At 41.5% G+C, this 14,163-nt stretch overlaps 1 protein-coding gene across 1 annotated transcript in view; it reads left to right on the forward strand.

Annotated features, from left to right (window-relative positions):
* The window catches only part of LOC111864651 (synaptogenesis protein syg-2), a 1,101,357-nt gene that overhangs the window by 86,911 nt on the left and 1,000,283 nt on the right, over nucleotides 1-14,163 (forward strand). The window contains exon 2 of the mRNA XM_023852046.2: nucleotides 11,721-11,807. Within this exon, the coding sequence (XP_023707814.1) occupies nucleotides 11,753-11,807 (55 nt within the window). The 5' untranslated portion in view covers nucleotides 11,721-11,752. The remainder of the gene's footprint in view (nucleotides 1-11,720; nucleotides 11,808-14,163) is intronic.

The raw sequence follows: 14,163 nt of genomic DNA on the forward strand, positions 1-14,163 counted from the left end.
ACTTTCAAGGTTATCTGTTGCTTATTTAATCCGGATTATCGCTTAATACGGATGATCTCTCCACAAATTTAATCCGGATTAACGAGTGTTTACTGTAAACTGTAAAGCACCATTCAATATCAAGGTAATCTGCAGTGACAGTATTCGGGCAAGAATGATTTGCAGAGGCAGCGTTCATGAACAAAACAATGTACATTGAACATATTCATGAATAAGAAATATTGTGTGACCGCATTCACAAATACCGTGACTGTCATATCCTGCTTCATGCTCTGGAAATTACAGTATAGGATTTCACTCCAAATACGGGCTATCATGACTGCAAATTTCAGTGGTGTTATCCGATTGCTGACGAAAATATCTTGGATTATATTTTGAAAAACTGGATCACAGCCGGTTCCTCTCATATCCACTCAGATTCATCTTTCACATTCATCGTGCCTTTTGGCGCTTTACAGCTTAATCAATAAAGTGATCAAAATAACGCAAAGGTAAAACAAAGGGAAATATGATATTATTTTATGAATAATCTAATCTACACAGTAATCCTTCGAAACCTGGTAATAAACCGCATCAAATACGGTCTCTATATTTGAAACATGCCGTCAATATTTCACCTTTTGTTTTGGAAGCTCTGAGTGGCCTTATGTTATACGTAAATATGTCCAATCTCTACAGTGTCGTCTCCTGTCTTTATGAAAACAATGGTCCATTTCCAACCCCAACTGGCAACACGTAAATGTAAACATGAAGAAAGGCCGCGCCATAGCTCAAGCGGTTAGTCGCTGGCTTCCCACGGCGGCGGCCCGGTTTCGATCCCGGGTCCGGTGAAGTGGGATTTGTGCTGGACGAAGTGGCGCGGGGGCGGGTTTTCTCCATATACTTCGGTTTCCCCTGCCACTCTTCATTCCACAAAATTCTCCATCATCATAATCACCCGGGGCAGGCTACAATAGGCCAATCAGTGGCCGCCGTGCCGAGTTGACCCAGTTGCACTCCACCCCCCACTAAGCGAATACAAAAAAATATGAATTAATATCTTGTGATATTATTTATTTTTGGCGAAGTTAACTTGTACTTTCGTGGAATTCTTTTCCAATAAAATGTTTACTTTATATTTTTATGTAGTCTACTGCAATATTTAACACTCCTCTCTTTCCAATATTCTTTCAGTATTCATGTTTTAAGCTCCTCTTTTGTCACTCTTTGTTCACTTTTTCAGTTTACAGAGAAGGTGTAGATTTCTTAATTTGTTATAATCTCTCTTCACTATACAGCGAATGTTCCTTTCACTTGTGTATTTATTAACATCTCATTTACGACTCTGTTCCAAAAGAACACACTTAGTTTTAATTCTTCCGTTTAACATCTCTTTCCTTCCTGCCACCCTATCATTTTTCAGTTTTAATATAATTTCAGTGTTCTCGTTCTTCTTTGATCATTTAAATTCTAATTATTTTTCTGTATTTTCTCTTATTACTTTAATTCAAAATCATTTTTATAGAAAATATTTCCCTGAAGTAATTATTGTTTCTAATGTCCCGTGCATAATGAGGAACGCTCCACTGAAATGTTTCTGCTTCGTTTAACCAAGTAACTAATTCATCAGCGATCCAAGCAAGTTATCATGGCGCAGAGTATCCACTCGTCACTTATCTAGGCGATCTATAAATTTCCTGTCCTTAGGAGGCTCAGATCTCATTGCTGTGTTCCCAAAACTTGCCTACTAAACCTGCTTCACATCCTCGCCAACTTCGTTTCTGAATTCAATTTGAAATCCTTTGTTCCTCTGAGATTTCCTGCCCAAAATTTTGTAAGATTCTTGATTTATTTAACCCAGCAAAAAATTCTGTTACATGAAAAGTATAAGTTATTATTCCATCGTTATGTATGGGTAGTTCTCAAAATCGAAATAAATATGTTCTCTCTTGCCTTCACGCTGGTATCTTGCTCGGCTTAATCTTCGACCCTGAAGATGGAGGCATTATTTTCGTCCGAAACGTCGGTTAACTTTCAACGGACTGCACGGCGTCATATCTCAGAAGATACTCTTCACAGACACCGCTGCGAGACCCTCAAATCCTGCATGTCCATACTTTTGATAATAAGTTCTCACTGTGCTTAAGTAAGCAGCACTTCCCGAAGACTTACAGGAGAACAGAGGTTCGACTTCTGCATTATTAATATCGACACTAGATGAGTGTAGTACTTAGCTTCACGCCCTGTTCGCTTTACTTCAAGAAAAGGGTTCCGGGACACGTAAGGTAGGAGGCAGCATGGGCTCTAGAGCCATTATGGTTCTATAGAGAACAGAAAAGTCTATTGCTCTTATCGGGAATGGAACTTCACTCGTCGGTCATTTAGCCCGTAGACTAGTCCCTCTGCTGACTTCATAACTATGTAGTCACTATTGTAGCACTGCATGGACTGGTATGCATCAGGGAGCGTATCCAGGTACAGCCTGCGACAAAATAGTACTATTCAATAAGACATTGGCAGTTTCGTGTAAAGTCTGCATTTGGGTTTCCAACAAAAATGCATGGGTGTACAAAAATCACACCTTATAACAAAGCGCTCCTGTCATGTGACTGAAGCCGCCTTGGGCATGACCACCAAGGGTATACGTATAGTTAAACTTTTATACAGCTGACAGCATCATGCTGATGAAATTGGATGAGAAAAATAGTAATAGTACGAGCTGTATCTAATGCATTGTTGCATGTCCGCTGATAGCCAGAATTATGAAGCTAGCAGAGATAGCCGTTGCTAGAGAACGGCTATGCCAATACAGTCGTTGCTAGAGTACGACTCTGGAAACACGCTCTTTCCTCGACAGTGACGCAGGAAGTGCCACTTGAGCGTAGCAAAAGACCCACACGCAAGATCAGAAGAGTAATTAGAAGAGGTGATTTATATGCGGTCCGTGCCGAGACTGTTTATCAAGGACCAACGGGACAGAGCATGAAGAGACTTGGCGCCAAGACGAACTAATTGGCGGTAAACCGCCAGTCGTAAAATAATTCTGACTGTCTCTTGATGGTCTTGAGACGGCGGTTATGGAGTTGCATTTCTTGAACCGTAAGAGAGGGATGGATTGCTTTTGTTAGACGACTGTAACCAGGCAACTACTAGTGGAAGTTGTAACAAGCTCAGGAGACTAGTGTAAATCCGATTATCAATCCAAACCCCGTCTTTAGTTACTTAAGACGTGGCAATATTAATAGGCCTAGTTGTTAATGCACCAGGGCCCATCCTTACTCTGCTTACTATCGAAACAATGTCCGTAGTCCTCCCACAAACAACAATTGAAGGCGCCATGGTTACGGCATGGAGAAAACTATAGGATCAAGATCGGTTGGATGCAGTATCTAGTTTGTTTATAGTGATGTGCGATTTGGGTAGAACACAAAATATATACATGCAGAATTTTGGTTGGGCATCCTTTTTTCAAAGTGGCACGATGTAAGACCGAAATGTGATCGAGAATTTGGTGGAAATAGCTCTGTATGATCCCCATTATTGGACTATGGGACTCACACTCCAGTAGACCTATTAAGAAGTTACTCAGTCTTACTTTACACTAAAGTCAACGAAATTATAATTTTAGTTGATTTTGTGTTTAGTTTAATTTACAAGAGGAGTACCTTTTATGGTATCGTAAATCTATACAATTTTACAATTTCTGTTGATAGATAAGGATACTTCAATATAGTTAAGATATCACAGCAGACCATATTTTTGCTTACAATACGAATACAAAGATATTTAGAGCAGAAATGGCAGCTGCTTTCTAATCTCATCTGCAGAAACGAGAATGATACACGCCGTGAAAATCGATTGTCAAGACATGACAATGATATTCTAAGATGCAGCATTAAAGCGATTGGTTTTACTCTCAGGGTTAATAAAAAAGTTGCAACTTAAAGACTTTTATATTTCTTTTCGACTGGCAGATGCCAAGAAAAGAAAGAAAATATATACTCTGTCCCTGTGGAAACTACATTTTGATTATTTACAGAAATTCTGCTGCTTCTCGAGGAACATGAATGAAGAAAAGAAATGACATCCAGTCGCAAGTTGCAAGGGGTAGGGCCAAACACCCTTATCTTTTCTATAAAAAGTTTTAGCTGTAGGTTTCCGGCAATTCATCAATTTTTTAAGTACACATTTTTGGAATAAGGAGAGACAAAGAAAGGAAAGAGGGATACCTAAACACATAAAGATAAAAGCCTGTCGTGTATATGTGGTTTTGTATCCATCCCCTCTTTGTAGTCAATCCAGCCATTCTTTCCGAGACGCCGCGCATCCATCCTGTGTTAGTAGCGGTGCGGCGCGTCGGCGCGCCGTCGTTTCCCGTGGGCCTCGTTATAGAGACCATAGTGAGAAGCTTGAATCGATGGAAGTCGAGCCAGAGATATTACGAGATAATGATGCGAAGAGAAAGAGAGAGAGAGGACAGCTGTTCAAGGTAAGGTGACGCTTCGCTCACTGAATCACTACAACAGAATTTCGAGAGATATAGAGAGTAACCTCCGTTTTGAAGTGCCGAGACATTTCCATAGACGCGGGAAGGAGAATTGTCGCAGCTGAAACATCGGTAAGAATCCATTATAAAACGTGTCACCCTGGGGAGATCGAATAAGGAAGAAAATTATAATGGATACGAAGGGAAACGGAAAATGATCTGTCAGAATCGTTTCCTTTTTAATCCCTTTCTTGAGAACTGGATCATGACAAGCTACCAGTGTTTGTACAAGGAGACAAAGAGGGAGAAAGAAAGAAGTGACAGTCAAATGCTACCGTACAATTTTCTGTTTGCAACAACTTTTCTCTTTAGAAGGAATTGACTAGGTAACTCCATGGATCCCAATGCGTCTTGAGAAGTCAGCAGGAGCCCAGCTACACGAGGACAACCCAGGATATCAATGAACCAAAAAGTTCATTGCCGGTTACAGTAGCCGAGCGGTCTAAGGCATGCACTGTCTTCGCTCGCTTGGAAACCAGGATCATGGGTTCGAATCCCACTTAGGGCATGGATGTTTAGTTTGTGTGTGTGCGTTTTTTCTGTGTTTGTGTACAGGTAGAGGCCTTGCGACGAGCTGATCACCCGCCCAAGGAGTCCTACCGAATGTGTAAGATCTAGGAAAACCGAAGTGAACGGTGAAGTTCATGGAGGTAGGCCTAGGCTCACTGGGGCTGTAGTGCCAATGAAAAAAGAAAAGAAAAAGTTCATTACTGTATTGACAAAAGCCCGCCACTTGTCTTTATCTTGACCCAGATAAATCCAGCCCATATCCTCCTATCATATTTATCTAATTTCCATTTTAATATTAACTTTCAATCTGTTTCTAGGTAGTCCTGATGTTCTATCCCGTCCTGGATTTCCAACCAAAACCCTGTATGCGTTCATCTTTCTAAAGTATGCTATATTCCCAGCTCATCACATATTTCTTGGCTTGATAATTCTAATTATATTTGGCGTGACTTATGGTTATAAGTAATATCTATTGTGTTCCTTGTTAGCGCAACACTTTTGCCATGTTTCGGCACTTGTGTGCCTTCACACAGGGACCATGTGTTGTGCCGCAGGGGGTCGTGGCCGATTCTCCCCCTCGGGGCACCGGTAGGTAGCTCTCTCCAACCCCGGGACTCACAAGGGAAAAGGTAGTGCAGGGGTCACATACATGCAGTTTCACAACATTACATCACTAAAGCAAAAATGAGTATGTATTATAAATGTGTTGATTACAACAAAAGCAAATGAAAATGGATGCCTTGTGGCTCCAATTCTTGTAGCGTGTCCTATCCCCTTCCTCGTCTTCCTGTGCACAAACAAAGGTAACAATATCTAAAGCGACCTTAGTCTAGTGATTACATAGTTCAAATGAAAGTCCTATATTCTGAAATACATCGAGCGCTCCGGAGTGGTGATAGCCTCCGTCCTACTTGTCTCAATTCACCTACAACATGTAGCTTACCCTGTCCCTGCTGGCCTTCTCCTTAATTCTCTCTCTCCTTCCAACTGATATTCCCTAACTTAGCCTAACTTATTACAAAATAGTAACTTCAAGCGTGACCTGTCACCTCTACCGGGTGGCCTGTCAGTTCTTTCAGGTGACCAACCATTGGCAAGTACTCACGTGCCCCTTCCTTGGGCGATACTATGCTCCCATCTCTCTCTCTGTTCCTGGGTCAGAGATGCCCCTCGTGACTTCGCGACGTCGGGCCCCACGGGCTCGAAACGCGTACTCTGGCGTCTGGCAACAATCGTCCAGTCTAAGCGTTCTAAAAAAACCGGTCTCCGCCCCTGGTCCCAGGGTCTTATACCATCTGGATCCGTGGGCGTGCTTCCGTCCTCATGGACGCATTGGGAATCGGCGATTCCCATTGGCTACATTCCCTATGGTTCTTAAAACTTGCCTATATTTGGTCTTTCCTGACTGCCTCATGCTATGTCCCACATGATGGGAAGTGGCTGACTAACGGAAATGAATAATCATGAATAACAGGATACATGAGCCAGCTCGATTTCCGTAGTTCGTTTCATCATTCTAACTCACCCATAAATTCATATCTGCCAAACCTTAATATTATAATTTAATACATCAAAATCAAGTTTCAAAATCCTGGGCACAACACATGCGACTGACCTTTACGTGCAGATCACTGTTAGGTCCTTGGCGCTTTTACTTGGAATAAGAAGTTAGAAGTGAAATTATGTTTGGAGGTCGCAGGGTCGATGTGGACACAGAGAAGGTGAACAGAAAAGTATCTTCTCTCAAGTTGATACAAAGTATCAAGATGGGAAGGTATTCATTGACGTTGCGCACCAACTTCTTCAAAACCATTTAAGTTCACAACACAACGACTGGTGACATTTCTTCACGAGATATTTTGACTGAACTGGGTATGTTGTACACACAAGTGAGAGTAGAGAATTGTAACACATGCTGCTTGGTTGTTATCACCTGTATTCTTGTATGTAACACATGTGAACGTACATGTCAGTTACTGTGCAATTTGAAATAATGACATTCACATCAGAATAAACATTTACTAAAAAGTGAATTTTTACTCCACATTAGGGTTGACAAAATTTATAAGAACAGTAAGACAAGTTAAGAAAACAAGATGTACTATCTCAGTAGTCAACACACCAAATTTTGACGGGTCACAAAGATCTGTGAAGAGTTCTTTCTTCTGGGAGGAAAATGCCGCTGCCTCTTGACGGTTTGAAGGTTAAACAAAACGTGAAACCAGCATGAAGTACCGAAAATGGGGACAACATGTTTGTCTGGAACTTCTGGTAAATTTGAGTGGCATACACGTTTCTGTATCCCGGCCGCAGCTCCGTAAACCTCCGTTTCTACAGAGAAATTTCTTCAAATCTGGAATCAGCACATCAGAATTTATTTAAAAAAATGTTGTCTTATATGTCACCAAAACCTGTTTGGCTATTTTTAATTCCTGCAGGTGAAATAGACTACTGTAAAAGTAAAGTAAGTAAAGCTATCCCTGTACCAGACCGTGAAGGTCCAGAGGGTTGTGAGACGTTGAGGGTCCCACACTATCTAGACAATCGGTTCAAAGATGGCGGTGAGGTTGTCAGCCTTACGCGCCGGCCGCGCTTTACTCCCCAGGAAATTAATCAATTCCTGGTACTCATTTCTGTTAGAGGCTGAGTCAACCCCAGCGCCTTACTGTGGCTGGAAGGATTAGGTCAATTTAAAAAAAATCCAGTGACCTCAACGGGACTTGAACCCGCGATCTTCCAGTTTGTAGCATAGTGCCTCAACCAACTACGCTCAGTGATTCAGTATTGAGGGGGTGGGTTTCCCCATGCACCGCGACTGATAAGTCTATTGTACATCCCCCTTTTAATTTCTACCGTCTCCATCCCCTACCGATACTGGTGCTCGCTATCAGTCCCTTTCTGCCAGCGAGGTTTCTACCCTCTACTTGGCAGTGGTATCTAATAGTTAGTCCCTTTCTGTCAGCGAGGTCGTCCCTCCTCTGGCAGTGGTACCTAATACTTCCCCATCTATCGGAGGCATTGGAACCTATTTGGGCGGGAAACTTTTTTAGCCTAATTTAACCAACTACGCTACGGCGTGCTCAATTATATATCCGAAATCCAATGAAGGAACTGTCTTCCTGCGAAACGCTAAAATAATGCTAAAAGTCGTTCAGTCCACTCTTTATATTCACCTAAATGTGAGTGAAATGTGTGGGAATTGCTCTGCAGTGTACTTCACCTGTTGGATGGGAAAGCATAAGTTAGGCGTAATGAAATTTTTGTTTCTTGCTTTGAAAAAGCCCGATGTCGACAATATTATGAACCCACCCTCATGCTCTCCCCTGCTGCGGGGTTGCACCTCTAATTGTGGCGTTTTAGTGACTGAACGAGCAAAACCACTTAGTCTTCCTGCTTCACGCAGGTTCATAAAATACACACGCAATGTGTTGTGACACCATGCAAAACAGGCATTCGTACCAAACCTTAGCTGTAAAGGAGCAAGGTATTCCAACACCAAAAATCTTCGAGAGCGAAGTGCTGGGAAGAATATTTAACGCTTAAACAAAGAGAGTGGGTTAAGGATGGAGAAAACTACACAACGAAGACCTTCATAACTTCGTTTAATATTCCTGTGATTAAATCAAGGTGGATGGGTTAGTTTGAGCACAATATGTAACAAGCGTGGAGTATACGATAAATTCATAGAAAATTTTGTCTTGAACCACAAGAAACTAGATTACTTGCGATATCGTGCGTCTGTGACACAGATTAATTCAAAAGTTCTTAAAACACAGTGTGCAAGGTTGTAGACTGACTTCAAGGGCAGAATTATAGGCAGGGTTCGTGATTACGTAAATTAACCTTTAGGTTTCATAAAAACTAAACAATTTTTAATCAGCTGTGAGACGGAGTAAATTAGTCCGATAGTTGACATTCCTCTTTGTGCGAGAGGGAATTCTGTATAAGTTTGGCCTTATCTTGTGAAAAATTATCGCAGCTCTCTCTGTTAATGCATTACTTGACGAGTACCGATTGTTCTTGCAAGAGCAGAACCGAAAGAGTTAAGACGCCCACCCATCAGGAAAGGAACTTGATCCATATTATATCGTTTCTGTTACTTTGTTTAGTTGGTAGATCTGTGTCATGCAGAGAATTTTTGCTTTGTTCTTAAGTATTTAGTAAAGCTGAAGTTATACAAATTTCCTTACGTCACGGAATGCGGCATTAGTAGTGTTATGAACGTCTAAGTACATGAGGAGAGTCCATCATGGTCCTTTGCATGTTCATATTCTTCTGTTGACCTGGAAAAATAAATGTAAGCAGAAGCACCTTAGTCAGTAAAGCAAGTAAGTCAGACCTACTTTCTGTGTCTGCATTGCTCTTAAAATTTCCAAGGACAGAGCTTCATATTTTGATATTACGTATTCCATAAAAATGAATCTTTGGGAAAGCAAAATTTTTGCAGGTACTGTAATCGTATCGCTTTCTAAGCCCGTTAAATTATTGACTAATTTGTACGTATTTTCTTCCTTGAAATGAAATTGGTCTCGACATCTAGCTTGTTGCAAAACATGAAGTTTAGTAATCAACATAAATACTAGACTCGCACGTCCCGAAAGTTGATTTCTGTGCAAATTTGACGCATCCAACCCCTAGAGATTCTTCTGTGTTACTGTGAAGCATTTAACCTGCAGAATTGTCTAATACACATTTTCGGACATGTACATATAACTTCAGTTTTTCTGCGAAATGCATACAGTACGTTCCAAAGAAATAAACAGCTAGCCCAATTTAGGTTTGAAAAATGTATCGCTTTACAGCCACATAATATTTGTCTCCCAGGTCTGTAAATGTTTCCGTCCGTTTGACCACAGCTTCCTAACCTGTCTTGCACCCTCAGTCGTCATGAGACAGTAGCGTGCCCAATAGGAGAGATGGTCGGTGAATAATGCAGTTTACAGAGCCAAGAATGGAAGAACTTTAGAGAATAAACAAGTATACTGTTAGAAATAAGAGTAACATCTAAATTATAGCAACAGAAAAAAACGAGTAGACCAAGAAATGAATAACACTAATAAGGCAGATTTGAAACTACTCGCTCAACTCACGGGCGAGACACACAGAGTATGAATAGAATCGATTGCCTACTGGATTGAGGCTAGCTCTTGCTAAGGGACCCAAAAGAGCAGGTGTCTCCCCCTCACCTGGGGACGAAAACAGATCCAGTTTTCGAAATGTTTCCTTGTCTGTGTTTTAGAACAACGGAAGATGGACGAAGTCCAGAAGCACAGTAATTCTGAATATGTACCATGCCTTTAGAACTAAATTTTATTTCGTAAAAGACCATTCTTCGTCGTGGGCTACGTGTGTTTTCAGTATCTGTCTGTTTAAGAGCCAGATGTTGCTGAGTGAGGGTAGTAGTAAGGAAAGGTGTACCTTCATAAGAAGATGGAAGCATAAGCGCTCCGCAAGCGCTGTGTGCTGTCACTATACACGGTACAGCGAATGACTAAATACTGAAGCTGTATTACGCAGCATGCTACTGTAGATGGCACTCTTGCGTCATTTTCTCTATGTCCCGACTCTTCAGCGGAGAATGTTCCGACGGTCGTAAATAGATCACGATTTTTCATGCCACATAATTTCGGGTATGTAATCCATAAGCGTCTCGACATTGGCCACTGTACATGTATAACCTATATAGAGATGGAAGCTTGCTGAGCTGTCGACTTGAAAATTCCCTTCTCACCATTCAAACTGGCTCCAGAGGTCATGCGCACTTTTCTAGTACCTGCTCTAGAAATAAGATTTATTCATTTGAAAACTGTTGCGTGATAGTGTTATGGACGTCACCAGATTCTTGTCAAGACGGCAGCATTTTCTTATAAACTTACCTCATATCCGTTTAAGGCCACTTTCAGTTATCGCCCTAGATTATTCAGGATACAAGGATAATTTTTAAAAATTATTTTAGTTTTTGTTATGAAAATTTGATTATATTCCCTTTGTTTTCCGATTACGATTTTCTCCGAAATCTATGGGGCCGGGGGGGCACATGTTTGGCTCGCCTCCCCACGCGGCTACCATGGATATTACAATGTGGTACTTATGCGAACTGGCCGTGTGCTGAGCATCCATATTCTGAAGATGCGTTGCAGAGTTAAGATAACCATACACTGCGGGCTAGCAAGGACAGCAGGAGTTTCACATCTAACTCGTGAGCCAGGCCTCTTAATTCAGAATTCAGGAATTGCTTCAGGCATCGGATTCAATCATACTTGAACAGTTGTAAGAAAACACATTCCTTAAACGAGAAAGTTATTCGGAAACGGCCTCTTGTCAACATAGAGTTTCATTCTACGTTGTTATCGATGAAAACATAAGTAAAGGAAAACAGGCGGATCATGTTATTATTATTATTGGTTCACTGTTCTCACACACGAGTGCGGTGTTTTGTGATCCCAAGTGCAGTCAGTTGGCTCCGGAATTTTATTGCCTCTTGATGCTCTTTTGAAACACTTTTGTGTTATGCTTCCTGTAAAATTAGTGAATGTTAGTGCAATGGCTCATCCATTCCGCTATGCGGGAAATTTACGTGGCTCTCTGCCCCTGACAGTACATTAAATTTGGAATGTTGCTCGCATGCGACGTTCCTTTATGCGCCAGGTTCTGTAATAATAATTGAGGATCGATTTTTTTTCAGGCCATTCTGTCGGAGAGACGTATTGATCAGTCATGGAGGGCATTGGGAGGTTCCCGTCAGCCTTCCTCTGGGTTCTCGCTTCTCACGGTAAGTGAAACTGACTGAATTATCAAGTGTTGTTCGTTTTTTTAATATGTGTAACTGGTGGAAGAATTTACACTTTTGGCATGGCTCCACAAGCAAGCGACAGATGAGTGTCAGTTATGGTATAAGTATCTTTTGATAGTTAATAATCATTAATCAGAGTTGTGCCCAGATATACGTATATTTATTCAACCCCTAATGGTTTGGTTAGGACAGAATTCCCTCACTCAGACGACAGATAAAAACTACGAATTTCCTTACTCCCGTGCAGCTTCGTAGGATTCGAAATGAGACTGCTGTACTAGCGTATAATTCTTTTCCTGAAAAGAATGATTTTTAAGAGTATTTTTCCAGCGAAACAGCCTGTTTCGGTGATGGTAGCGGGAGTCAGATATCTATTAACTGGATTCCCGACATATAAGCAGTGGCGGCCATAAGGAAATATAGACGAATGTTAACCGGATTGTTTTAGAAAAGACAGCTTTGTCGAAGTCCAGCAGTTCCTGTCCGCCCCTAGCATAATGGCGGTAACATGACGACTTTGTTACAGACACAGCTGTGGCCGCAGCGGTGGGGTGGTCACTCTCTGAGCCACTTCCTACTCCCGTCTTCACAGCAGTTAAAGTGTCCGAACGTTAGGGCGTTTTCCGTGAAACTGTAAGAGAATAAATTACATTTCTTTATTTGTGAGCCCTGTTTTATCGACATTCATGATTTCTGACGGAAAACGCGGCTATATATTAGTGACAACTTTAAGCGAAGAAACTCAAATTAATTTCATTAATCTGCAGTAACACACCGACGGCTACGTCATATTGTGCAGTCCAGTACGACAACAGCACCGTGACCCAGTGTGTACCCCAACCCTCTAACTGTCATTCCCACACATTTTATACGCCTTTCACATGTTCCGCTAGAAATCTCGCAGATATACCGCCCAGTCTCCATGAAAACGTCTCTCTAATATTTTAACTACGACAATAGTTTCGCTAATCGGCAGACACAAGTCAATTTCGCATTCACTTCTAACGGACAACGAAATAAATATTTCATAAAGTTGAAACCCATTTCATACGGGTCACTTACATTAATTTAACCTTCTCTAACATCATGACCTCAAATAACCGGAGGTCGCGGCTGAATGGGTAGCACTCCTACATCGTTCTCTGAGTTCCCTGGTTCGAATCGCAGTGCAGGGGCTGGTTATCCTGACTGAGAAGTTTCGCATATTTTTTAGTCCATATAGACAAATGCTGGAATATTATACAGTATTACTTCTTCTTCCTTCTATACCACTTTGCCGCGCCATAGATCAAGCGATTAGTTGCTGGTTTCCAAACACGGAGGCCAGGGTTCGATCCCGGGTCTGGTAAAGTGGGATTTGTGGTGGACAAAGTGGCGTTGGGGCGGGTTTTCTCCGAGTACTTCGGTTTCCCCTGCAAATCTTCATTCCACTTATTTCTCCATTATCATAATCACCCGGGGCAGGCTACAATAGGCCAATCAGTGACCGCCGTGCCGAGTGGACCCAGTTGGACTCCACCCCCCACAAAGCGAATTGAAAAAAAAGCTTTGCATCAAGCAGTATGGGTTTAAATGTTTGCCGCGTTACCGGTTACCATGATTGATTCTCTTCCGCATTTTACTCAGTCACTACAAGGGAAAACAGGAAAAGTACCTTCAGGTTTCCTTCTATTCCACGCTAACATAATCTCTGTAGTTAAAGCAGCATTGTTAAATACCTTAAGAACCGTTCATGTTATCTCATTGTTTCAAATGGATTGTTTCCTCACCAAATACTTGTATTTCTTCTTCGTGTTCGTGTTCGGCCATTCATCGATTTAACCATCCATCTCGCTCCTTCTTACGTACTAACTTTCAGTGCCAACTTTATTCTTTATTAGGTAAAAAAGGAAACAACTTTCTTTTCTGAAGTTAATATTTGTCCGTGTAGCTTTTAAATAGCACAGTAGAAGCACCTACGTAGAGGTAGAATACGTACGTCCTTACACACTTAGCTGCTACACGGAAATCTTGAGTAAGGGCAATATCACAACTACTGACGCTTCGCAAACCTGTACTTTCTTATAATATCAGAAGAATCATTCACAGTCCTATAGAAAAGAATGTTCTGTTTTGTGCACTGTTCAAAATACGCTCTGCAGTACGTCCATGCATAACGGAAGCCGTGAGATAAAAATTTAGTTCTTGATTTAATTGCTACTTACTAAGCCAACGTACTTATTCAATCATTCATCAGTAATCTGTCAGACGACAGGTCCACAGTCTCTTCAAAAACAGTTCCTCCACTTAATGCGATCTAGAGCTTTCTCCTTCGAGAATATCCTCTTCTGTCCCC

The sequence above is a fragment of the Cryptotermes secundus genome, unplaced genomic scaffold (assembly GCF_002891405.2).
Source record: "Cryptotermes secundus unplaced genomic scaffold, Csec_1.0 scaffold186, whole genome shotgun sequence".
NCBI lineage: Eukaryota > Metazoa > Arthropoda > Insecta > Blattodea > Kalotermitidae > Cryptotermes > Cryptotermes secundus.